A 26451-nucleotide genomic window follows, 5' to 3' on the forward strand; every position below is an offset into this window, starting at 1 on the left:
AGTCTGTTTACATGAGACCCTAACAGACAAGCACGCTCTCGGGTGGAAGAGCTCAGGATGGCGACCTTCTCTGGGAGGAAGGCTGCGGACACAGTGGAAAGGAGCCTGAGGGAACTTTGCAGGAGGCTGAGCGGCGGGCGGACGAGTGACGCGCGCCCTGTTTCCAGCCGCTGCCCACCGCTCGCATCCCTGCTGAGCTCCGTCTGCGGTCAGCCAGCAGCACCAGGACATGGGATCCTCACAGGACCGAGGACGCGTGGTCAGCCTCAAACCACTCCCTTCACACCTCTGTCTGCGGAAACTGGCCCCTGGTGCCAGAAAGACTGGGGACCACTGCCCTAAGAAATAAACGTTAAGTTAAAAACAAGTTCTGTTCTCCCCAGTGACTATGACATGGAACAGAAGACTGGTTCCAAATGGGAAAAGGAGTACGTCAAGGCTGTATACTGTCACCCTGCTTATTTAACTGCTATGCAGAGTACATCATGAGAAACGCTGGGCTGGAAGAAGCGCAAGCTGGAATCAAGATTGCCGGGAGAAATATCAATAACCTCAGATATGCAGACAATACCACCCTTATGGCAGAAAGTGAAGAGGAACTCAAAAGCCTCTTGATGAAAGTGAAAGAGGAGAGTGAAAAAGTTGGCTTAAAGCTCAACATTCAGAAAATGAAGATCATGGCATCTGGTCCCATCACGTCAAGGAAAATAGATGGGGAAACAGTGTCAGACTTTTTTTGGCGGGAGGGGGGGGGCTCCAAAATCACTGCAGATGGTGACTGCAGCCATGAAATTAAAAGACGCTTACTCCTTGGAAGGAAAGTTATGACCAACCTAGATAGCATATTAAAAAGCAGGGACATGACTCTGCCAACAAAAGTCCATCTAGTCAAGGCTATGGTTTTTCCAGTGGTCATGTGTGGATGTGAGAGTTGGACTGTGAAGAAAGCTGAGGGCCAAAGAATTGATGCTTTTGAACTGTGGTGTTGGAGAAGACTCTTGAGAGTCCTTTGAACTGCAAGGAGATTCAACCAGTCCATCCTAAAGGAGATCAGTCCTGGGTGTTCATTGGAAGGACTGATGCTCTAGCTGAAACTCCAATACTTTGGCCACCTCATGCGAAGAGTTGACTCATTGGAAAAGACCCTGATGCTGGGAGGGATTGGGGGCAGGAAGAGAAGGGGACGACAGAGAATGAAATGGTTGGATGGCATCACCAACTAAATGGACATGAGGTTGGGTAAACTCCAGGAGTTGGTGATGGACAGGGAGGCCCGGCCTGCTGCGATTCATAGGGTCGCAAAGAGTCGGACACGACTGAGCGACTGAACTGAACTACTATTTTCACTAAAAGTCAACAGTGTTTTAGTTATTCAAGCAATCTCTTAAAAAATGTTTGCTGAGTTTTCTGACTTTAAAACGGTATTTTGTAAAGGTGACTTTAGACCTTCCTTTTGTAGCAAACTCGATGAAGAAGATACAGGAGAAAAGAGAATGCAACTATTAAGCATCGACACTCAGACAATGTGCGAATGTACTACGTACACTCATTTACATATCCTGTTTCTAAACAGCTAATATATAGCTTCAGGCGTTTCTCCCTACTTTTAAGCATTTCTTCATACCATTAGTTTTAGAAACAACGATTTTTATTGACTTCAAACTGGCTCACTGGAAGTGTCCCATAATTTATTTAACCATTTCCCTATTGTTGGACATTTAGGTTCTACCCAATTTATCACTTATCACAAAATCTTAAATTACTGGACCAGACCTCAGATGTAATTTAATACAGTAGTTCCCCCAAATAATGGCACTTTTCCTATAAAATCCTTATCAAATAATCAGCTAGTCTTCACTTGAATAATTCCAGAGGGAGCGACACCCATTTTGTTTGGAGGTTCAGTGAATGATATCAAACGTATCTATTATAAAATCAGATATAGGCACCTACAGGTTTCCCAGGTGGCGCTAGTGGTAAAGAGTCCACCTGCCAATGCAGGAGAGGCAAGGCGTGTGGGTTCGACCCCTGGGTCGGGAAGGTTCCCTGGAGGAGGGCATGGCAACCCACTCCAGTACTCTTGCCTGGAAAATTCCACGGTCAGAGGAGCCTGGTAAGTTACAGCCCACAGGGCTGCAAAGGAGTCGGACAGGACTAGCAACTAAGCACACACATTGGGCATTTAGTCACCAGAAGAAAAAAGAGAGAGAGAGAAAAGAAACGAGAAAACAAAAGAGGGCAAGCTTGGGAAGAGAATACGTTTAAATCAAGCACCCAATTCTGCCCTGAGCCCACTCAGCGGGTCTGGGTCCCGGAGGGAGCTGGGCTGGGCAGCATAAACCTGCCTTTCCTTTGGAGAATTCAGTTCACACAGGCCTTCTCAGAGTCTTGACTGCCTTGGTCCAAATTCCAGCTTCATTTACTAAGCTGGGTGACCGTAATCAAGTTTTAAAAAACAAACAAACTGTGCCTCAGTTTCCTCGTCTGCAAAACAGGGACTGTAACAGTAACTTATGTGGCAGAATTGCTAGGATGATCAAAAAAGTTTATATATGTAAAGGGCTAAGCCACACAGTAAGGGCTAGATGAGTTTAAATTATCATTTCATACAACTTGGCTCCTAAACAAGAGCCAACTATTTCAGCTGGTGGATAGCCAAAGAAACAACAAACTCTTCCAAAAATGGCAAAAAAAAAAAAAAAAAAAGCCAAACTTCCCCAACAGACAGTGTGTTAGTTCTAGGGAACTTCCCGCAGGTAACCTGGACCTGTTCCACACCGACTTTAGAGCCTGCCCCGTTTACCACAAAGCCTCAACATGCTGCACGCCATCGCTGGGGTGCTCACACTCTGAGATCTGCTTTTATGCCGAGCCAAACTTCCACTCACTGGTCCTGGTGCCGCTTGCCAAGTTACACAGGACACTGCCAACCCACCTTCCCAAGGGCAGCAAAGCCTACGGGACAGTGACCTTACCCCTGACACAGGCTGCGACCCACAGCCCTCACCTAGACCTCGCAAGACAGGGTTAGCCACGTGTCTGCTCACCGTCTTGTCAATGCTCGCAGTTCGTCAGGATCTCTCCTAACAAGTGTGAAAATTCAGGACCTGACACCGTATTCCCACCGTCCTGACCAGCTCAGCGTGCAGCGGGACCACCACCTTCCGAGATGTGGATACTGACAGCTGTATAGCGGTTAATCTGAGCAAGACTTTACCTGACTTGAGCTTTAGCACATTACCAGGACACCTCACCAATGCCCCACACCCTCTGGAGTCGTCTCTTTGCGGCTGAGATGGATGAAGCTGTCTCCAGTCACTCCCTTCCTCAGCTCTGGGCCATTCACTAGCAGAGGCTCAAGAGCCACTCTCTGTTAATATCGCTTCCTATTTTTAACCTAGTGCTGTGATAGTAAGCCTTTGTCTTTGCACACCAATTTCTAATTCCATATCAAATATTTCTGATATTTGAGCGTGATGCACAGTAGGAGTTTACAAATGAAGACACAGGGGCTCAGAAAGGTTAAGCCAACGGCCCCGTTTTTGGCACCAGGAACCCGCCTCCTGGAAGACTTTTTCTCCACCGACGGGAGGAACGGGTCAGCACTGGGGGGCGGCAGACGAAGCTGTGCTCACTGACCACTCACCCCCGGCTGAGTGGCGGGGTTCCCAACAGGGTACCAGTCACCGACCCGGGAGCTGGGGACCCTGCGGTTAAGCGACTTGCCTGGGATTATGGTACCAGTCAGTGGCAAAGTCAGAAGGAGAACCAGCATCGTCTGTTTCCCAACCTAGAACCCGTCTCTTCTTTGGGGATGGTGGAAGAGCACCAGAGAAGAACGGGTGTAAATCCGAACTCTCTCTCTTCCTGGTGTATGACCTTCCAGTGATCCTTCACCCCTGAGACTCCTCTCCCTGGCTGGGTAAGATCAGAGCGCCCTCCTCCTGGAGCAGCTGTGAGTCGGCAGGACAACTCCAGGGGGAAAGAGGTGCAAGCTGGTGCTGCCCGCTCCATGCCTGCCAGCGCTTGCTGGGACTCCCCACGCTGAGGCATCAGGACCAGAGGGGACTTCAGGGAGCGTTAGCATCACTCCGAAGTACACAGGCGCACCATGAGCGCCACTAACCCCTGACCCCTGCCATGAGGACGTAGTAGGCCACATGCAGCTGCGAACACGCACCACAAGCCACCGACACCGGCCCATCCTGAAGGGAGCCACAGCTGGGGCTGCCTATGTGGGGGGCCACAATGTCTCGCTGAGTGACACCTCATTAAAAGGTGGCGGGCGGCAAAGGGGCGGGAGCGAAAATCTACGTTAAGAGGCAATCAGCCCATGGAGAACGGTCACCACCTTCAAGGCCTCCTCTGGGCCGTATATTCCATGATTCTTTGCCTTCAGTTTCCATTTCCAACTAAGCTGTTTGGGAGTGAGAGACTGCGTATCATTGCTCACTACGTCCTACAAAGTACCAAGTGTCTGAAGAGCTTACTGGGGATTCAACTGTTTTTGATTGCCAGATTAGAGAAAAGCTCCTCTTTTTTGAAAGCGCCCCCTTTCACCGAGCACGGCTGCTGCACCGCGCCGAGCTGGTTTCCGCCGCAGAGGGAGCCGCCTACCTGCACACGTGCCCGTCCTTCTCTGATCCCCGCCCTTCAGGTGGGCAGAGCGCGCTGAGCGGGCCTCTCTGTGCTGGACAGCGGGCTCGCCGCAGCTGCCTGCTCAGACTCAGCATCGACAGGACAGGGCGCGTGTCAGCCCAGTCTCCCGGTTCCTCCCCACCACGCCCTCCCCGTGGTGTCCGAATGTCTGCTCTGTGTCTCCGTTTCGCAAATACAATCATCTACACTATTTTTTCTCCATTCCACATATATGCGTTAATACACGATAGAGAAAAAAGCTTAAACTCATTCCTGAAGCAAATGCCATCACCTGTTTTTATGATTATCTGGTGACATATGCTAGAAGCATTTTGAAAAAGTCATTTTCATTTAATGTCATTTTTAAAAATGGCATGTGTGGGGCAGGGGGCGGTTTGGATAAATAAAAGGCTTTTGTAACTTTTAAGAAAGGCATATAGATTAAACCAAATGGTTTATGGATAGTCACTATCAGTTCAAGGTATTTTTAGACTCATTCAGTCTACAGACATTCACTGAACACCTACCGGGCCACACGCTACACCGAGCACCATGGCTGAATAAGATTAATCCAACCTGGATCCTGATCTCCAGGTTTCAGCTTTTATTTTACAGCGTGAGATTACTCACCTGCTACTGTGTAAGCCTGAACAACTGAGCAACGGATAAAGCTCCGCAGAGGCAAAGGTGGGGCGGCTGGGGGGACGCAGAGACAGAGTCAGAGCTGAGAGAGCTCAGAGCGGAGAGAAGCCCCCTCCCCACCAGGGGCGACCGGAGAAACCCACAGCGACCCACACACCTGGCAACGTCTCCTCGGTAGAGAGACTTGTACTCCCAGTTGGCAGGATCCGGTTTCTTATCCATTCGGAAGGTTTCTCCCGTCAGAGCCTGGATGTCCTCAAGCCAAACACAGTGACGTCCGGTATCCGCAGCAGCATTATTTCCTTGACTGTGGGACAGGGGAGGGTGAAGAAGAAAACGGGAGAGGCGCTTAGAAATACCCCAGTTACATACATCACAGCTCAGAAATAAGAGAGAGAGACACGTCAGACCCACAGGGCCTCGAGCACAGCTCCGTGCAGACAGTGTGCCCGCCATAAAGACGGCCCGGCTCCTGCTCTGGAGAACGCATTAAAGTAAAAGCGAAGACTGCCCTAAGTGGCACTTTACCAAGAAGAGAAGTCAGCTTATCCCTGAAACAAACGTGAGAGATATAGATGTCTTTAAAAAACAACAGTAATAATTCACTTGAATGTTTATAATTTGACTTTCAAACATATTTACACACAAGGTTTTTTCTTGAAAGGAAGGAAGAAATGAAGGAAGGAGGGAAAATAAGGCTGCCCTTACTTTGCCTAACTTATTTGAAAGTGCTCAGCTAATTAATTTCAACTGAAAACAACGAAGCACAGCCACAGTTCTGAGTGCTTCCGCCTCTGGTGTCGCTCAGACGTGGCCTCAGTCTCCTTTTTACAGCCTGGGCTCTGTGCCGGCTGCTCTGCCGGTACGCACGGGCCCTGACCATCCACTTCTTACAGAGTCCACTGTAAGAAAAGACCCGTATTTATCGCTTTGAACCAATTTGTGACGTGGCAGACTTCCAGCTCAAACCCAAAAGAACCAGTTCCCTCGGAGTCAACTAAGAGGAGGGGAAAGGCTTTTCTGGCATCTAACGTCTTTCTCCCTCCAAAGAAAATCATTCATAACGCTGCTGACCCAAGAGACTGCCCCGGGAGTCACAACGGCCGCTGAGTGCTGCTCCATCTTTGCTGTCTGGCTCTGCCCAGAGAGAAATCAGGACTCTCCAGGCTTCCAAACCATTTCTGGCTGGGAACGCAAGGGCGTGGTATCCCAGGGACACAAAGTAGCTACTCGATAAATACTTGCAGGGTGATGCATCTCGGGTTAAAACACATGGTGAGTTTTAACTCACGCCCCTCCAGAGCAACTGTGGAGGGTTTTGATGACAAAAACCAAAGCAGCAGCTAAAGGGATAGAAAGAGGTCGATGCATTCCAGGAAGAGATGGAACGCCAGCTCGGGGTGGGAAGGGCTGGCTGCAGACCACGCCTGGGGAGCAGCGAGCCCTTCCCACCTCCCCTACTGGGTCCCACAGTCAGGAAGCAGGATGTGGTCTGGGCTGTGCACGCGGAAGGAAGTGTCACGCGGAAGGAAGTGTCACCACCTGGAGGTGAAGAGGAGCTCACCCTAGGAAACAGAGGTCATCAGAAGCTGTGGGGAGGCTGTCCCTGATGACCCTGGAATCAGACTCCCACACGGGACACACGCCCCTCAACTGCCCCCAAGCCACTTTCCTGACATCACAGGGAGACACTCACGACTCACTAATATCTTAGCCCCTTGTCTAAATGGAAACAAGACCTCTTCCCGGTCGCCCTCCCAGGAAGAGACTGCACAAGTGAGCAGTAAGAACGAAAAAGACAAGGACAGCCCGCTCTGACCTTCACGGGAACGTTACACAAAATACCAACAGACTTGGAGTTGCTGTCTGGATCACAGAGCTGCCAAGAGGCTGTAAAGATCCCTTCTGATGTGGTTAGGCACAGGCTGAAAATAACCATCTTTCAAATTTCTTATGGTTGCTTCTGTACAGTTTCAGGAAATCCTTTAAAACTCATTTTCCTCAGTCATAGAGAAAAAAAGACAAATAGTTAAAGATGAGTCTTTGGAACACACAGCAACTAATGTATTTTGCTTTGAAGATGTACTAAAAAGCAAGAACATCAGTGATATATTCATTCACACTAACAAACATGTACTTGAGTGTTTACTATGCATCGGCCCTGTGCCAACTGCAGGGGGGGCTCGACGGCGGGCGGCGCGGGCTCGACGGTGGGGCGGGGGGGGGCGTGGTTTCTGTCCTCGTGCTGTTCCTGCTGTTTAGCCGCTCCGTCGTGCCCGACTCTCTGGGACCCCGTGGACTGTAGCCCACCAGGCTCCTCTGTCCATGGGATTCTCCAGGCAAGAACACTGGAGTGGGTTGCCATTCCCTTCTCCAGGGGCTCTTCCTGACCAGGGATCAAACCTGCCTCTCCTGCATTGCGGGCAGATTCTTGAGCACTGAGCCCCCAGGAAAGCCCTCCTGCCCCCAGAAATCCAGCCCGATTTGGAGCCTTGTTGCTGGACTCCTTTATCTCTTCCCCTCTAGGGTTACGGGGGCAGCACCTAGACACAGAGTGGGCTAAATAAACACGGCCCCTCTGAGCCCGAGGCCTGCAGCGTTCTTCAACGCAAATCTGACGACAGAGCACCCTGGAAGGCACGGTGTTTGTGTCTCTGATGGAAACCACAGACCAGATTCCAGACTCGCTCCAACCAGAGCTCTCACTGACATCATGGGGACGTCTAAGCACACAGCGAGAACAGATAATCCCCAAAGAGCTGCAAAAACCTTAGCAGCACTAAATATTTTCAAGTATGCCTTGGGTAGGCCTTATCATTTTCTCTCATCTAGACCACACGAACAAAGAAAAGAAAAAGCAAGGTAGATGAGGAATAATTCAAGCAGCTTCACCACAGGCCACCTGTCTTATGTGTGGGCAAAGTGCCCCTCGTGCAGGGGGACGCGAGCCTAAGCAGAGAGGAAAAGCTGTGACGGGGGCTGTCTGCAGCACACCTCGCACACCGTGCTCAGGGGAGACGGCAGGGAGACAGGCAGGGAGGAAAAAGGCCCCACGGGGAGGAGGCACTGCGGTCGGGAGCCACTCTGCACCTTCAACACCGTGGTTCTAAACAAACCTGAGAGAAGGACAAAGGCAAGGATGATTTCCAGTGAGCGAGAGAGTGTCTGGTAAACACACAGGGTTTTGCTTTTACACTCCTTTCCACGAAGGTCTATCTCGGGATACCGGACAGTTCCCTGAGCGGCGCAGCAGAGCCCTGCTGCCCGTCCCCGACACGACAGCGCCTGTCTGCTGGCCTCCCTCCCCGTCCGCCCCGCCTTCACCGCCCGTGCGGCCGCCCTGAGTCTGTCCTCTGTGTCTGCAGATGGCGTTTTGACGTGAGTGACTGAAAGAAAGGTGTATCCAGAAAGAGAAAGCTAAGACAAGTTTCTTACTCTTTATAAAAGCATAAAACTAAGTAGTCAACTGGCCCATACGCCCACTGTGAGGCTTATCTGTCACCTTTCAAAAATCCTGTAGGCTTTTTGTCTGAATCAGATTTTGACACAATCATTGCTGCGCCCAGATAACATTTCTCAAATAAAATCACGGCCCTATTGTTTTTATGAAAGTTTTCTTTTTCTTCCTTTTCTTTCGCTGACCTCATGCCGCAGCGCCTTCTGGGTTTTTCCCACCTTTACTGAGAAATGCGCTCACTCCATTCTGACCGCGCGGCTGAGTCACTGTTCAAACGTCTCACTTGTGGCAACAGTGAAGGGAGAGAAATTCAAGCTTTGAAAAACCATAGACATTTGAGAACAGAAAACCTACTTCTGTTTCTCTGATTCCCTTTTACTGTCTCCGACGCTTCTGGAAGGTCTGTCCTTTTCAGAATCAGTGTCTGACTCAGACCCACCGCTACCTGACGACCCACGTTTTCTCTTGGTTTTCTTGTGGCGCAGAAGCTTCCTTTTCTTCTTTTTCTCTTTCTTCTTTTTTCTGCTTGTTTCTCTGGGCTTTCTGTTAGTGTCACTTTCATCTGAAGGCTCTGATTTCAGAGGACTCCTATTTGGGAAGGTCAACATTAGAATTATTTTCAAAAGAGAATTAGGGAAATAATATGCAAATAAGTATGCAAGTAAACAAACATGCAGAAGGCAATTCTCTAATTACCCACACAGGCTTCCTATCTGCTCAGACATCATACAGTACCTTCCTGGCTTATACCTTGGAGATTTAAAAGCTGGCTTACAAATTTACCTTCAAGATTTAAGAGTTGGACCTAAAATGACATTGGCTGAAGAGATTCTAATCTTTATAGCTTCTAAACCTATATTTTCATAGCTGTATATTCTTAAATTAATCTAGCAGTTATCAAATACAGTATTTTAAAAATCTCTAAAAGGTTTATTTTCAGTCCTATATATTATACCAGGATGTCCTTAATGCCAAAAAAAAGGAAAAGGAAAAAAAAAGTGGGTCTAATGCTGGTCCTTGTTTTTGTAAGTTAGAATGAGCTCTTTCTCATTACTCCTCTCTGCATGAACTAGTCTCAATTTCAAAGGCTTCCCACACTTTTATGGTACATCATATTAATGAGACCGTTTGGTCTGTATTGGTGAGAGAGCTCATTTCTCGACCCAGTGATCTATAACAAACTCCTTTCAAAGCTGGTAGAGATGTGTGCCACCTTGCTTTCCCCGAAGTTCCCATGAGATTTTTATCCTATGTTATTACAAAACCTCCTCCTATTTTTGCAGGCAACTTCTATCTTTATGCAACTAAGGAAATACCTGAATTACAATATTCTAAAGGTCACTAATGAGGTTAATAAAGTTACTTAAGCGCCACAGTGACGCCATCTCCCTCGTGGCCTAATTACTGGCAGTGACTGTGTCATGGACTTGCCACTGCAACGCAAAGGGGAAAAAAGGATGATCTGGAAAGAGTGAGGGAAGGGAAAACAGTAGAGATCACCTCCGTATATCTGGTAAAAGAAAGAGCTTTTATTGACCCTTTCATCACAGGGTTTTCTAAGGATCACTACTCAAGCAAGCTATGGACAGCACACTGACAAAGGCCAACAGTCCGCCTATCGATGCCGCCGTGGGCGTCCCTGGTGGCTCAGAGGTGAAGAGTCTGCCCACCAACGCAGGAGGTGCGGGCTCGATCGGTGGTCCGTCAGCGAAGATCCCACTGCCACGATCAACTAAGCCCGTGGGCCACAATCCCCGAGCCGACGCACCAGAGCCAGGAGACGTGACCCCTAAGCCCACGCTCCAGAGCCGGGAGACGCAACCCCCAAGCCGACGTGACCCCTGAGCCCACGCTCCAGAACCGGGAGACGCCACAACCCCCGAGCCCACGCTCCAGAGCCGGGAGACGCGACCCCCGAGCCCACGGGCCCACAGCCGCTGCTGCACAACCAGAGCGGCCACCTCAGTGAGCTGCAGGCACCGTCCCAGGAGAGCGGCTCCCGCCCTCCCCAACTAGAGAAGCCTGCAGAGTAATGGAGACCCAGCGCAGCCAAAAGCAGAACAGGAATAAATGAAAACAAAAACTACCTTGTCAGCAGTGACCCTTCAGAAACAGGGGCTGCGGTGGCCTCTTGAGATTGTCGGCTCAGAGATGTTATGGCTCCAACACAGAAGCTTGGGTTACTCAGCCAGTCTAATTCTGCACACGGGCAAAAGGGAGAAAAGATGAGCGTAGTCAGTTCAATGGGCTTTCTCACGCTGGGAATCTATCTTACCAGCCGACATCCTAATTCACAACCCACATAAGCCAGACATTCTGAACAGTCCACAGAGACTGAAGGGAACCCATGGAATTCTTACTTCACAGGGCATGGAGCTTTAATGCACTCTGAAATATTTAAGACTGGAATCCTCTCGTGATATCAGGCTGCGGCTTAAGCAAAAGCCACGTAACAAGTGTGGCTTAAAATGCAACGAGACTGCACGTATTCCATCCACACACTAATGAGCGTAAACCTCCCAAAGCATTAGGTTTTCCTGACCCAAAATTTGATTTAGACAATTCTGAAAAGTTAAAAAAAAAAAAGGCCATGCATAAAAACTTATCATACTTACCAGTATTACAGAAGACTCAGGTATGTTTATTTTAAAAAAAATTACAATGTTCTAGCATAAGTTACTTTGACCCGTTATACGCTAACTTTGGACTTCCCAGGTAGCTCAGTGGTAAAGAATCCACCTGCTAAGGCAGGACTCGTGGGCCCAACCCCTGGGTCGGGAATATTCCCTGGAACAGGAAACGGCAGCCCACTCCAGTATTCTGCCTGTGAAATCCCTTGAGGGAGGTCACAGTCCACGGGGACACAAAAGAGTTGGACATAACTCAGCAACTAGACAACAACAATCTTCAGAGTAACGCAACATAAGCTTTCCCTCATAACCGTACTTGGCGAAAACAAAAATGGAAGGTGTCAACTTTCTAAATGAATGCTAAAATTATACAAGACATGAAGCATGATTATCTCTGGGCGGTGAGGTTAAACGCCCGAGAACATTTCTTCTTCCTGCTTATCCATTCGTTTCTGACTCTTCTACAATTTACAATTTCTAAATTACCCATCTTCTAACCTTTAGCAGTCTTGGCTGGAAGGGAAAACGCGGGGTGGCAGCAAGGCGGCCCGTGGAGGGCAGGGACCTTGTCCCGCTCTGTTTGGGAGCCAGGGCATAACCCCACGCTCAGGAGAAAGAACGCGCGAAGCGGCGGCAGTGGGGCGCGAGCAGGGGAGTCAGCCTGTGTGACAGCTGCGCTGGGACACAGCGCACAGGCCCGCCATTTAAAGTGCGCCAGTCAGTGGCCTCAATGCATCCAGAATCCCGCCACCCTCACCGCAAGTTCAGAACGTCTCCACCCTCCCCCAGAAGCCCCCACCCGTCTGTGGTCACCCGCCTCCCGCTCTCCCACACCGCCCCCACGAGCCCTAAGCAAGCCCTGCTCTACTTGCTATAGACTTGCCTCTTTTGAATATTTTACTATAAACAAGACCATTCAACGCATGCTCTTTTATAACTGGCTTCGTTCACTTGACGTTATGTTTCCAAGGTCCATCTGTGCTGTGTGCAGCGTGTATCAGAATCTCACTCCATTCTGTTGCAGAATCATCTCATTGGAAAGGACCTTGATGCTTAGGAAGACTGGAGGCATGAGGAGAAGGGCGCAGCAGAGGACGAGATGGCGGGCTGGCATCACCAGTTCAGTGGGCATGAGTTTGCGCAAGCTCCGGGAGATGGTGAAGGACAGGGACGCCTGGCGTGCTGCAGCTCATGGGTTGCAAAGAGCTGAACACGACTCAGGACTGAACAAGGGTAATTCTAGTTGATGGGTATCCATCTTCAGTTGGGGGACATCTTATCCACTGTCAGTTGAGGGACACGGGCTGCTTCCACTTTTTGCCTGCTGTAACAAACCCTGCTATAAGCATTCAGGCACCGGTTTTCATGTGGACACACGGTTTCCGTCATCTTGGGCAGCCATCTAGGAGCAGAGCTGCTGGGTCCTATCGGAACCCATGTTCAGCACGTTGAGGACTGCCAGACTGCTTTCCGCATCGGCCGCACGCTGTATGCTCTGGTGAGCAAGGCATGTATGAGGCTCCACCTTCTCCAAGTCGCTGCCAGCTCACTCCTGTCCTCCAGATCCCAGCCGTCCTGCTGCGCGTGGTGTTTTCTCACTGTGATTGTGGTTTCCATCTCCCTGCTGACTCAGTGTTGAGAATCTTTTCATGCGTTTCTTGGCCCTCCGTAATTCAGGAGAAACAGTTATTCAAATCTTTGGCCCATTCCTTAATTGGGATGTGTTTTTACTATTGAGTTGTAAGACTTCTTTATACATTCTGTATTCTAGTCCCTGATGCTAAGTGCATCATAGTGAGGAGGGGATACTGGAATGCGCATCCCAACGTTTCACTCACTGCTGTATCCCCAGCACTGAGACCGATGCCTGGCACACATCAGTAGGAGTTTAACAAATATCTGTGGAAAAGAGGGGGTGGAAGAAGGAAGAAAAGCTCCTGAAGAGAAAAGAGAAACAGCACGGGAAAAAAGGGAAAGAAGAGAGGGAATCTAGCTACGGAGGGCCTGACTGCAGGCCAAGCAACAGGTTAAGCAACCTACATATTTTAACCCTCACAACACCCCCCTGCAGGAGGAACCATGATCTCCACTGCGCAGGAGAGGAGACTCAAGGCACGGAGCAAGCGGTGCGGCCTGACCGAGGGGCGCTGAGACCGCTGCTCACGCGGGCTTTCCTCTGCTGTCTCCTTTCTCCTTCTCTGCTGGTTCCCTTCCCTTGGGCCTGATTTCTGGCAAGAGGTATGTGAAAATAGTTCCTATCGCTTCACAATAACTGGGTGCTGCCACAGTGAAGGGCAGGGGAGCTGGCGTGCTGCAGTCCACGGAGTCGCAGAGGGCCAGACACGACTGAGCAAAAGCGACAGTCAGGAGCAAAGGGAAAGTGGGGGAGATGGAGCAAACAGTGTGCAAGGAGATGCACTCAGAGTCCGTTAGACCCTCCAGAAACACTTGGACGGTGGGCGCGGCCTGAGAAAAGCCAAGGCGCAAGAGCAGCAAAGCGCGGCCCTCCAGAGCCCTTCAGCAGGCACGAGGAAAGCTTTTCAGGAGAACGGCCACCCACTCCAGGATTCTCGCCTGGGAAACCCCACGGGCAGAGGAGCCTGGCGGGCCCCTGGAGTCCATGGGGCCACAGAGTCGGACTGAGCGCAAGGATGCATCTAAGGTTTTGCCGTATGGGGCCACTGTGGAGAGGAAAAAAGTAGTCTATAAAGAACTAAAACTCTTGGGTTTCGAACTCAAATCATCGTTGACCCTCTGAGTGACCTTCATCTCAATCAAATGACCTTTTGTAGGAAAAAAGCGTATTTTGACCTGATAAGAAGTCGCTGTTTCCTCGGGTGGGCGGCCGGGCAGCTAGCGTATTAGCAGTGAACACGTGGAATATTTAATATTCACTGAATGTCAGGCCTGGAAAATTGGGGAGATCACCTAGTCCAGAAATTTTCACATTGTTTACCAACGAACTCACTATTGAAACGTAGTCTTTCAAAGTCCAAGACGCAGGAGAGAAGAAGCAGGATGCTGCCGCCGAGGGCTCCCAGGGAGCAGAGCCTTGATGCCCCTCCCTCTTCTACAGATCAGCAGTCAGAGGCCCAGGGGAGGGAAGTCACACACACCCCGACCCTGGGCCTCAACCCTCCACCCAGCCCCTCTGACCGCGCCACGGCTAACTCTTCACCTCCTCAACAAAGGCGCTGTTTCTCCTAGGTCTCCTTGCAGGTGGCACAGCCGGCTATCACAGCAATCCTCCTCTTGTAACCTCACCATATGCATGTCAAGCCTTCCAATCAGATCCTAGGCCACAGGCCAGCAGCTCAGATCTTCACAGGGGCCAGGTGAGTCGGTCACGGTGACACCATCAAGAGCAGCAGCGGAGAAAGAGAAAGCGACCCACGGAGACACCCCGCCAGCCAAGCAGCTGCGCCGGCCGCCCTACAGCGCTGGCCGCCAAGGCTCCAGCTGGCCTCACTCCTCCCGCTTCCTTCTTCCCAAACCAAGAGCAAGAGGAGCACGGGAGCCGCGGCGGCTCACGCCCGCGTTCTCCACTCCAGGCACAGGGCCTCGGGACAAAGCAGCTGGAGTCAGTGAGCACTTGTTGAATAAATAAAAGGAGGGAGGATCCGAATCATATCTCTGCATCCTTGCACCCCAGCACCTGATTTACAGAACTGAAAGCATTTGAGATTGTCAAAAGGATGCCATTATCTAGGCACAAAGCTCAACTTTATAATTTCTCTGGTCTTCACTGTACATGCAGATTTAGTCATTAAAGAACGGAATACCTACTGCGTGTACAGGCACAGCTCCAGGCTTTGGAGGCACAGTGGTGAACGAGTCCCTGCTCTCCTGGTGCTTCTGTTTAATCCTAACACTTCACGTGACACATCTGCATTGTTAGATTTTAATTGCACACAGTCCCGGAAAGCTATCTGAGATCAAAAGACAATTAAAAATCAGATTGCAAAGTCCTTTTCTATATTTACTTACATCCTCAAATAATTTACAAATGCCGATTATGTATTTAGATAATTGTGCTAATACCAAGCAGGATGTAACGTTTCAGAGAAGACTGGCAGGATACCACTAGGGTTTAAGACAGAAAAGCTGACTGGCTGAAAACCTTTTGTCCCTGCAGGTAAGTAAATCACAGGTTGAGACTTACCTGGAAGTTAGCGCCCTGCTATACCCATACACGTGTCTAAGAAAGGAAGAAGGGAAAGTGCCAGGCAGAAAAACAGCTTTAGACCTGCAGCCTAACAAAGCCAGGCAGGAACCAGAAGAGCCACGTTATCAGAGACTTTACACAAAATAATACGAATCGTCATGAATACTTCAAGTGCAAAGCTTCTTGTGATCTGAATAAGTTGCTTTGAACTTTATATAAGTTTCTTATATAATTTCATTTCTCCATCACTAGGGGAAATGCTTTGATTCAATTCCATTATAGATAGAGCAGGCTTCCCTGGTGGCTCAGACAGTAAAGAATCTGTCTCCAATACAGGAGACACAGGTTTGATCCCTGGCTTGGGAAAATCCCCTGGAGAAGGAAATGGCAACCCACTCCAGTGTTCTTGCTGGGAAATCCCACTGACGGAGAAGCCTGGCAGGCTACAGTCCACAGGGTCGCAAAGAGTTGGACGTGACTAAAGCAACTAACACATACAGATAAAGCAAAGAAGGAACTGTCACAGACAGATTTAAACTTTAGACACAGATGTCGAATCACGACTGGATGAAGCACCCTTGTTCTGCAGCCATTTCTCATCGTGTGACGGGTAGCCTCCGCTTTTCTACAGCTCACTTTACGACACGTTTTTTCCCCAAAAGGTCTACATGAGTACCTATTTTCACTAACCTAAAGAAACCCAGAGAGGATTTTAGTGCTTACAGGAAAAAAAAAAAGGCAAAAAGCAAGAGGAGCATTCGGCATTCGTGTTGCAGCGAGCACCCCAGGCGGACAGGGGCCCCGCCACACGCGCTCCCCGGGAACCAGGCTCTGCAGCTCAGCACCAAGCCGCCAGAGTGTGGAACCCTCTCTGCTTTATCCGGATTTGCCCTGTGCATCCCTCAGCAAGGGGCGTCCTAAGGTAACTGTTTCTCCACACAGGGGAGGTGTCACAGGAAAGCTCTACCTTCCAGGAGAGGAGACTGGTATAACACAGGAGCACCGACTGTTCCCATGAACAGAGGCGAGCACCACCCTCCAGGGACGCTAATTCCAAAGGACTCCAGGGCTCTACAACACGTGCATTAGGGAAGCGCGCCGCTCCTTCGAAGAACAGCGCGCCAAGCTCTCCGTCCAGCTCCTGACAGAGTCCAAGAGCGCACGTGTTCATGCAGAAAGCACCTGGAAACATGGCTAAGAACTGCACGGAAGACAGGGAATACAGAGGACGTCCGCAAGGCCAGCCTTCCCACAGAGTTAACACACTTCGAAGAGACCCCCGGGACCCAAAGGGAAACTGTGAACAACCAAACCCCAGCACCGCACTATCACAGCGCGGTTCATAGTACACTTTCTGGTATCGGAAGGACCCGTGTTCAGACACTGGCTTCCTCGTCTACCCGCTGTGCAACTCTGAACAAAACACTAGGCCCTCGTCTCTCCCAGCCTCCCCTTTCACCAGCACGTCTTCACTGAGAGCCAGCCACCGTTCTGAGTTCCGGAGATGTTCGGGAGCAGGACATGCCCAGGAGGGCCCTCAGGGGCCTGACACACGGCGCTCGGTCACGGGCAGCGAGACGCAGGCCGGGAAAGAGGAAGCCCGCAGGGACAGCGGCGGCACAGCCGGGCTCCCTCGTGCAGGCGAGGCAGGGCGAGAGAGCGCTGCCCGCGGGGACCGCTCGTACGGCCGGACGGCGAGAGGACGGGAGGCACGCGTGCTCCCAGGAGGCACCAAGGCAGGGCGGACGGCGTGTACAGAGGCCTGAAGGGAGAGGGCGTGGCTGCCACGCAGGGGGCGCTGCTACAGCTGAACCTCTGGCAGTGAGAGGAAGCAGGAGCGAGATGGCCAGAGAGGCTCAGGGCCTTAAAAGGCCGTGATGGTGTTTGTTTTACCCAAAGAGCAACAGAATCAGGCCTATGGTTCGGAAGCTCAGCAGCGAAGAGTTTTGCTTACAAGAACACACGCTTCATCTCTGTCAATGCTCAGGCCCACTTTGATCCTGGCATAGGTGTGGTGGAGTAGGCCTGGGGCTCCTCAAGTGAGAAGCCAGAGACAGCAGGGAGCTTTAAATGTTGTGTGTTGTGGTTTTTTAGCTCTGAAATTAAAATATGCAAAATTAAAAAAAAAATAAAAGAGTCCATGATTTTGAAGCTAGACTGCTTGAGCCCAAGTGTTTCTGCTTCCTTCTCCTGAAGAATGCTGATGATAGTACTGACTCCACAGAGTTGTTATGAGGATTCAACGACTTAATACATTATTTGTAAACATTTAGACTAGTGAATCGCATATAGTTTATTTATCAAAGTGTACTTGATTTAAAATGTGCTGATTTGTGTTGTACAGCAAAGCAACTCCATTGTACACACGTGTGTGAAGTCGCTTCAGTCGCTCTTCGTGACCCTATGGACTGCAGCCTGCCAGGCTCCTCAGTGCATAGGATTCTCCAGGCAAGAAGACCGGACTGAACTGCCAGAGCCTTCTCCAGGGAACCCTCCGGGCCCAGGGACGGAACCCACATCTCCTAAGTCTCCTGCCCCGGCTGGCAGGTTCTTTACCACCAGCGCCATCTGGGAAGCCCACGTCGTGGGCATTCTACTTTGCACCCTTTTCCATTACAGTTTCCCCAGGGTTCTGAGCCCAGTCCCTGCGCCGCTCCGGGGACCTTGCTGTTCATCCACTCTGCACACAACAGTCTGTATCTACTAACCGCACACTCCCAGCCCCGCCCCCGCCCCCAACCCCTTCCCCTGCGGCACCACGCGCCTGTTCTCTACCCCCGAGTCTGTCTGTGTCTCACAGACAGGCGCGTCCGTGCCATCGTTCAGACTCCACACGTGAGTGACGCCACGTGGTGTCTGTCCATCGTTGGCACCGCGGCCTTCTCTCGCCCTGGCTGAGCAGCGCCCCGCTTGCGTCTGTGCCTCCCTCCCTCGGCCCTTCACCTGCTGATGAGCAGCCAGGCTGTCTCCGCATCTCGGCTACTGCAAGCAGTGCTGAAACGGACCCTGGGGCACAGCTATCTTTTCAAAGTACTGTCTTCTCCAGATACATGCCCGCGAGTGGGGTCGCTGCGTCATATGGTAGCTCTGTTTTTAGTTTTTAAGGAACCTCCACAGTGTTCCCCATAGTGGCTACACAAACGTACATTCCCACCTGCAGAGTAGGAGGGTTCTCTTTTCTCCACGCCCTCTCCAGCATTTGTTATCTGTAGGCTTTTTGATGATGGCTATTCTGACCCATTTGAGTTGGTGCCTAACTGTAATTTTGGTTTGCTTTTCTCTCATAATTAGCAATGCTGAGATCTCTTCACGGTGCCTACTGCCCATCAGTATGTCTTCTTTAGAGAAACATCTTCTTAGGCCTCCAACCACTTTTCAGCTGGGTCCTTTAGCTTCTGTGGTGAATTATATATGAGCTATTTGTATATTTTGGAAATTAAGCCATTGTGAGCTGTGTCATTTGCAATTATTTGCTTTTATTCTGTGGGCTTTTTCCTTTTGTCTATGGTTTCCTTTGCTGTGCAAAAGCCTGTAAGTTTAATTAGGTCCCATTTGTTTTCTCTTTATTTCTATTGCCTTGGGAGACTACCTAAGAAAATACTGGTAGCATTTATGTCAGAGACGGCTTCCCTGATGACTCAGTTGGTAAAGAATCTGCCTGCAAAGCTGGAAACCTCGGTTCAATTCCTGGGTCGGGAAGATCCGCTGGAGAAGGGACAGGCTACCCACTCCAGTATTCTTGGGCGTCCCTGGTGGCTCAGCTGGTAAAGAATCCGCCTGCAATGCGGGAGACCCAGGTTCAATCCCTGGGTTGGGAAGATCCCCTGGAGAAGGGAAAAGACTAATCACTCCAGTATTCTGGCCTGGAGAATTCCACGGACTGTATAGTCCCTAGGGTTGCAAAGAGTCGGACATGACTGAGCGACTTTCACGTCAGAAACACATGAACTTCCCAGGTGGCTCAGTGGGTAAAGAATCTGCCTGCAATGCAGGAGAGGAGAGCCAGGTTCAACCCTTGGGTTGGGAAGATCCTCTGGAGAAGGAAATGGCATCCCACTCCAGTATTCTTGCCTAGAGAACCCCATGGACAGAGGAGCCTGCCAGACTCAAGTCCGCTGGGTTGCAGAGTCGGACACGACTGAGCGACCGAGTGCAAGAGACGGTCTCATTCATTCATTCATAAGCCTCGTCTCTCTCATCCCAACCCTGTCCAGATGCCTGACTCCCAAGCAACAGTGTTTTATTAGAGGAGACAGTCCCCATCAACCTGACGATGAGGAAACAAAAGCTCAAGAGCTGGAAGGGTCATACCCTGGGGGCTCTCTGCTGCCCCTAACACAAGGGACGCGCTGGACACCTGTTTGTTGAGAGAATGAATTCTGCTGAACTCAGCCTCCCCAAAACGCGTACTGACTATGATGCCTACTTTAATCCTGGCTTAACTCCTAACAGAGCTGAGAGAGGAGAGGACACAGCCTCTCTCACTAGCTTTGGTGCTGCTGCCCAGGTTGTGGTGCTTTTGTTTTTTTTTTAATTAAAACTGCACACATCAGTACTAACACCATCTTACATTTTCATAGCACTTTACAGCACAACGCCAAAAATACAGTACTTCTGTTTTTAACAGCAAAACACCAGAAACAGTTCTAATGTCCTTAAGAGGGACTGACAGAATAAACATTCTGTCATCAAGTGACGTTCACTTGATGGAGCACTAGGTACCAGCCAAAAGAACTGAGAAAGATTTATATACTCCAGTGTAGAGTGATCTCTGGGATTTAAGGTAAAATGCAGAATACTCTGCAGTTTAGAAACAGAAGTGGGGGGTGGGGATAAACTTGGGACTTGGCATTAACAGATACATACTATATATAAAATAGAGAAACATCAAGAACCTACTGTACAGCACAGAGAACCATATTCTGTAAAACCCTGTAACGGGAAAAGTCTGGAAAATTTTATTTTTATATATATATATATATATATATATATATATATATATATAGCTGAATTACCCTGCTGTACACCTCAAACATGGTAAATCAACTATACTTTAAGAAGAAAAGGAAGGGAAATGCAGTTGCTCATATTAAGGATAAAAAGAAATGGAAGGACACCACTGACTAATAAAAGTTCTACCCAGTAGGAGAAGGTTGGAGAACAGAGATGGAAGGTTTTTAGGGGAAAGACGCATGGGCAGCTTCCTAACGGATGTAACAGGCTGTCCAGGAGCCCACTGGCCCATCTTAACCACTAAGGGAGCGGGAACTAGGCAGCTCAGCCTCCCGATTTGGATCAACGGCAAGTGCAGAGCAGACCCAGTGAGGTATTTTCAAACTGAACCTAACTCTCTAGATCTAACCACCAGCTTACAAGAAATTCTACTGTTCATAGGGTTCTCAAGGCAAGAGTACTAAAGTGGTTTGCCATTCTCTTCTCCAGTGGACCACATTTTGTCAGAACTCTCCACCATGACCCGTCTTGTCTTGGGTGGCCCTGTACGGCATGGCTCATAGTTTCATTGACTTAGACAAGGCTGTGGTCCATGTGATCAGATTGGTTAGTTTTCTGTGATTGTGGTTTTCAGTCTGTCTGCCCTCTGATGGAGAAGGATAAGAGGGTAATGGAAGCTTCCTGATGGGAGAGACTGACTGAGGCCTTGTTCTGATGGGCGGTGCCATGCTCAATAAATCTTTAATCCAATTTTCTGTTGATGGGTGGGGCTGTGTCCCCTCCCTATTATTTCAGATAGGACACTGAAAGATGAACTCCCCAGGCTGGTAGGTGCCCAATATGCTACTGGAGATCAGTGGAGAAATAACTCCAGAAAGAATGAAGAGCCAAAGCAATAACACTCAGTTGTGGATGTGACTGGTGATGGAAGTAAAGCCTGATGCTGTAAAGAGGAATATTGCATAGGAACCCTGAATGTTAGGTCCACGAATCAAGGCAAATTGGAAGTGGTCAAACAGGAGACGGCAAGAGTGAACGTCAACATTCTAGGAATCGGTGAACTAAAATGGGCCGCAACGGGCCCAGCAGTAGCTAGCAGCGCATCTACTGTGCGGGCAGGGACCCCTCAGAAGAAAGGGAGCCGCCACCACGGTCAGCAAGAGTCCGAAATGCAGTACTTGGACGCGATCTCAAAAACGACAGAATGATCTCTGCTGTTTCCAAGACAAACCAGTCAATGGCACAGTAATCCAAGTCTGTGGCCTGACAAGGAATGTTGAAGAAGCTGAAGATGAACGGTTCTAGGAAGACCTACAAGACCTTCTAGAACTAACACCCAAAAAAGATGTCCTTTTCATTCTAGGGGACTGGAATGCAAAAGTAGGAAGTCAAGAAACACCTGGAGTAACAGGCAAATTTGGCCTTGGAGTATAGAATCAAGCAGGGCAAAGGCTAATAGAGTTCTGCCAAAAGAACGCACTGGTCATAGCAAACACCCTCTTCCAACAACACAAGAGAAGACTCTACACATGGACATCACCAGATGGTCAATACAAAAATCAGACTGATTATATTCTTTGCAGCCAAAGATGGAGAAGCTCTATACAGTCAGCAAAAACAAGACTGGGAGCTGACTGTGGCTCGGATCATGAACTCCCTATTGCCAAATTCAGACTTAAATTGCAGAAAGTAGGGAAAACTACTAGACCATTCAGGTATGACCTAAATCAAATCCCTTATGATTATACAGTGGAAATGAGAAATAGATTCAAGGGATTAGATCTGATAGACAGAGTGCCTGAAGAACCATGGACAGAGGTTTGTGACATTCTACAGGAGACAGGGATCAAGACCGTCTCCAAGAAAAAGAAATGCAAAAAGGCAAAATCCTTGTCTGAGGAGGCCTTAAAAATAGCTGTGAAAGGAAGCGAAGGGAAAGGCAAAGGAGAAAAGGAAAGATATAAGCATCTGAATGCAGAGATCCAAAGAATCGCAAGGAGAGATAAGAAAGCCTTCCTCAGTGATCAGTGCAAAGAAATAGAGGAAAAGAACAGAATGGGAAAGACTTGAGACCTCTTCAAGAAAATAAGATACCAAGGAAACATTTCATGCCAAGACGGGCAGAGTAAAGGACAGAAATGGCATGAACCTAACAGAAGCAGAAGACATTAAGAAGAGGTGGCAAGAATACACAGAAGAACTGTACAAAAGAAGATTTTCATGACTCAAATAATAACGATGGTGTGATCACTCACCTAGAGCCAGATCTGGAATTCAAAGTCAAGTGGGCCTTAGGAAGCATCACGATGAACAAAGCTAGTGGAGGTGATGAAATTCCAGTGGAGCTATTTCAAATCCTGAAAGATGATGCTGTGAAAGTGCTGCACTCAATATGCCAGCAAATTTGGAAAACTCAGCAGTGGCCACAGGACTGGAAAAGGTCAGATTTCATGCCAATCCCAAAGAAAGGCAGTGCAAAAGAATGCTCAAACTACCGCACAATTGCACTCATCTCACACGCTAGTAAAGTAATGCTCAAAATTCTCCAAGCCAGGCTTCAACAGTACATGAACCATGAACTTCCAGATGTTCAAGCTAGATTTAGAAAAGGCAGAGGAACCAGAGATCAAATTGCCAACATCCGCTGGATCATGGAAAAAGCAAGAGAGTTTCAGAAAAACATCTATTTCTGCTTTATCGACTATGCCAAAGCGTTTAACTGTGTGGATGACAACAAACTGTGGAAAATTCTTCAAGAGATGGGAATACCAGAGCACCTGACCTACCTCTTGAGAAATCTGTATGCAGGTCAGGAAGCAACAGTTAGAACTGGACACGGAACAACAGACTGGTTCCAAATAGGAAAAGGAGTACGTCAAGGCTGTATATTGTCATTCTGCTTATTTAACTTATATGCAGAGTACATCATGCCAAATGTCAGGCTGAATAAAGCACAAGCTGGAATCAAGATTGCTGGGAGAAATATCAATCACCTCAGATATGCAGATTACACCACCCTTACAGCAGAAAGTGAAGAGGAACTAAAGAGCCTCTTGATGAAAGTGAAAGAGGAGAGTGAAAAAGTTGGCTTAAAGCTCAACATTCAAAAAACTAAGATCATGGCATCAGCCCCATCACTTCATGGCAAAGAGATGGGGAAACAATGGAAACAGTGACAGACTTTATTTTCGTGGGTTCTAAAATCACTGCAGATGGTGACTGCAGCCATGAAATTAAAAGACGCTTGCTCCTTGGAAAAAAAGGTATGACCAACCTAGACAGCATATTAAAAAGCAGAGACAGTACTTTGCTAACAAAGGTCCGTCTTGTCAAAGCTATGGTTTTTCCAGTAATCATGTGTGGATATGAGAGTTGGTCCATAAAGAAAGCTGAGCACTTAAGAATTGATGCTTTTGAACTGTGGTGCTGAGGAAGACTCGAGAGTCCCTTGGACTGCAAGGAGATCCAACCAATCCATCCTAAAGGAAATCAGTCCTGAATGTTCATTGGAAGGACTGATGCTGAAGCTGAACTTCCAATACTTTGGCCACCTGATGTGAAGAACTGACTCACTGGAAAAGACCCTGATGCTGGGAAAGATTGGGGGCAGGAGGAGAAGGGGACAACAGAGGATGAGATGGTTGGATGTCATCACCAACTCAATGGACATGAGTTTGAGCAAGCTCTGGAAGTTGGTGATGGACAGGGAGGCCTGGTGTGCTGCAGTCCATGGGCCCGCAGAGTCGGTCAGACTGAGTGACTGAATTGAACTGAACTGACAGGAAATTCTAGGGTAGAGAGAGGCTTCCCTGTTGGCTCAGGGATAAAAGAATCCGCCCGCCAATGCTAGAGGCCGGGAGATGTGGGTCTGATCCCTGGCTGGGAAGACCCCCTGGAGGAGGTCTTGGCAACCCACTCCAGTATTCTTGCCTGGAGAATCCTGTGGATAGAGGAGCCTGGTGGGCTACAGTCCGTGGGGTCACACAGAGCTGGACACGACTGAGGCACTAGGGTAGAGAAGCATGTTAGGACACCATGAGGATTTGGTGGAAAACGTCTGTCGGACAGAGGACCCAGTTTCCTCACTGTGTGCCACAATTGTTAACAACGCAAAGCTCCTGGGAATGTTCAAGGCTTGAAAAACGTATGTCACACCGTTACCTGAGCTACAGTCAGCCTTCAGTGAATAGACGCCAGTGCTTATTCCCAGCAGCTGCGCCCACTACGTTTGACTGGGCTTCGGACCCTAATTTTCTAGCTCTGGTTCGGACAAAAGACAGGCACCCAGTAAGCGATTCAGAAATAAGTAAAACGGGGAAGAAAGCAAGCTGTAATGAAGGACACCCAGTCCCCCCGTGAAAACACCACCGTGCCTCGGGAAGGGCGGTACGGAAGCCCCCGGCCCGCGTCCCCTCCCGCCTCTCCCCGCCTCCGGACGCCACAACTCCGGCCCAGAGGCCCGCCGCGAGGCCGGCCTCCCAGAAGGCCCTGCAGCGCCGCGGAGAACTCTGGGATACAAGCGGATAAACAGACCCAAGGCAAGCGCCGAGAGCCAGCCCAAGGGACTCCCCTCCAAGCCCGCCGAGCGCCTTCTTCATCCCTCCCGGGGGCTCACCTTTCCTCCCGCCGTCCGGAGCCTCGGCGACACCCGCAAAGGCGGGGAAGAGCGCCATGGTCCCAGGCCGCGCCGCCTCCTCACGCCACAAAGATGGCTCCGGGAGCCCGAGGCCGACCGTAAGGGCGTTGCGGCGGCGGTGCACTCTGCGAAGTGTGGTTTTCTCTGTCGCTCCCTGAGCCTAGTCCTCAGCCATGGGGGCGGGGCGGAATGAAAAAGGGGCGGGACGAAAGGGGCGGGGCGGGGCGGGGCGGAAGGGACCTCCTCCCAGTCGTCAGTGCCTGCTTGCTTCTTTGAGAACCAGGAAACACTGAGAGTGGAGGTGCCAGTTCTTCAGAGCAGAAAGTTCTAGGAATTTGGAATTCTGATTCCGCTCCTGAATTTACACCCTGACCTGCTGAGTGAGTCAAATTAATCAGATTCCCCAAGCTTTGTTTTGATGAAATAAAAAGTCATATTTTAAGGCAAGATAGAAATTGAAATGAAAACTTTCTCTACCCGTTGTCCCTCCTCCCTCCCCACTAGTGTGCGTTGTGTATCTGCATTTTGCATTAAGGAGCCCTTTCCAGTAAGAGAAGGACTTCCCAAGAGGCTCAGTGGGTAAAGAATCTGCCTGCAATGCAGGAGACCAGGGTTTGATCCCTGGGTGGCAAAGATCCCCTGGAGAAGGAAATGGCAACCCACTCCAGTACTGTTTCCTGGAGAATCCCAGGGACAGCAGAGCCTGGCGGGCTACAGTCTGTTGGCTTGCGAAGAGTCGGACACGACTGAGCGACTGCAAGCACACAGTCTCGCTCTCTCTTCCAATGACAGAAATGCCTGCTCAGTCATGACACGACTGAGCGACTGCAAGCACACAGTCTCGCTCTCTCTTCCAATGACAGAAATGCCTGCTCAGTCATGACCATCAACTTATTTTGTTTGGGTTTTTTTTTCTGATGCCAACTAGGTAATTCCTTAGAAGATAACATTCCTTTCACAATCGTGTAAGGGAGTCACTGATGACCCACCACACAGCTTGTAAGTGCAGACTTCTTTGGTGAACTCTGTATACAATGCCAATATGTCATTTCCCTTAAAGATGGTGACTGGTGCAGAACAGACTGGTCAGAGGAACTTGGGAGAACACTGGGTCACATATTATGGAAATTCTTGGCTTAAATGCATACTTATGACTTTATTAGTGTTACTAGCTATATTACTTATATTCTGCCTAATCTGTAAGATCATTTCTTGCATTACACAATGTGTGACTGAACCTCAGATGAAAGTAATGTGATTAGATGACCTGAAGTGATTGATCAAATACATAGTTCTATAAGATCAAACATGGTAATAGTGTAGTTCTAGA

The 26451-nt window shown here is 49.4% G+C and overlaps 1 protein-coding gene across 1 annotated transcript in view; it reads right to left on the reverse strand.

The window, feature by feature from the left end:
- The window catches only part of NRDE2 (NRDE-2, necessary for RNA interference, domain containing), a 47609-nt gene extending 22369 nt beyond the window's left edge, over positions 1-25240 (reverse strand). Inside the window, exons 1-4 of the mRNA XM_052646923.1 lie at positions 25101-25240; positions 10825-10936; positions 9092-9325; positions 5438-5587 (exon numbers count right to left, since the gene is read on the reverse strand). Coding sequence (XP_052502883.1) covers positions 5438-5587; positions 9092-9325; positions 10825-10936; positions 25101-25158 — 554 coding nt within the window. The 5' untranslated portion in view covers positions 25159-25240. The remainder of the gene's footprint in view (positions 1-5437; positions 5588-9091; positions 9326-10824; positions 10937-25100) is intronic.
- Positions 25241-26451: the final 1211 nt, after the last annotated feature.

This window comes from Budorcas taxicolor, chromosome 10 (genome assembly GCF_023091745.1).
Source record: "Budorcas taxicolor isolate Tak-1 chromosome 10, Takin1.1, whole genome shotgun sequence".
NCBI classification, from domain to species: domain Eukaryota; kingdom Metazoa; phylum Chordata; class Mammalia; order Artiodactyla; family Bovidae; genus Budorcas; species Budorcas taxicolor.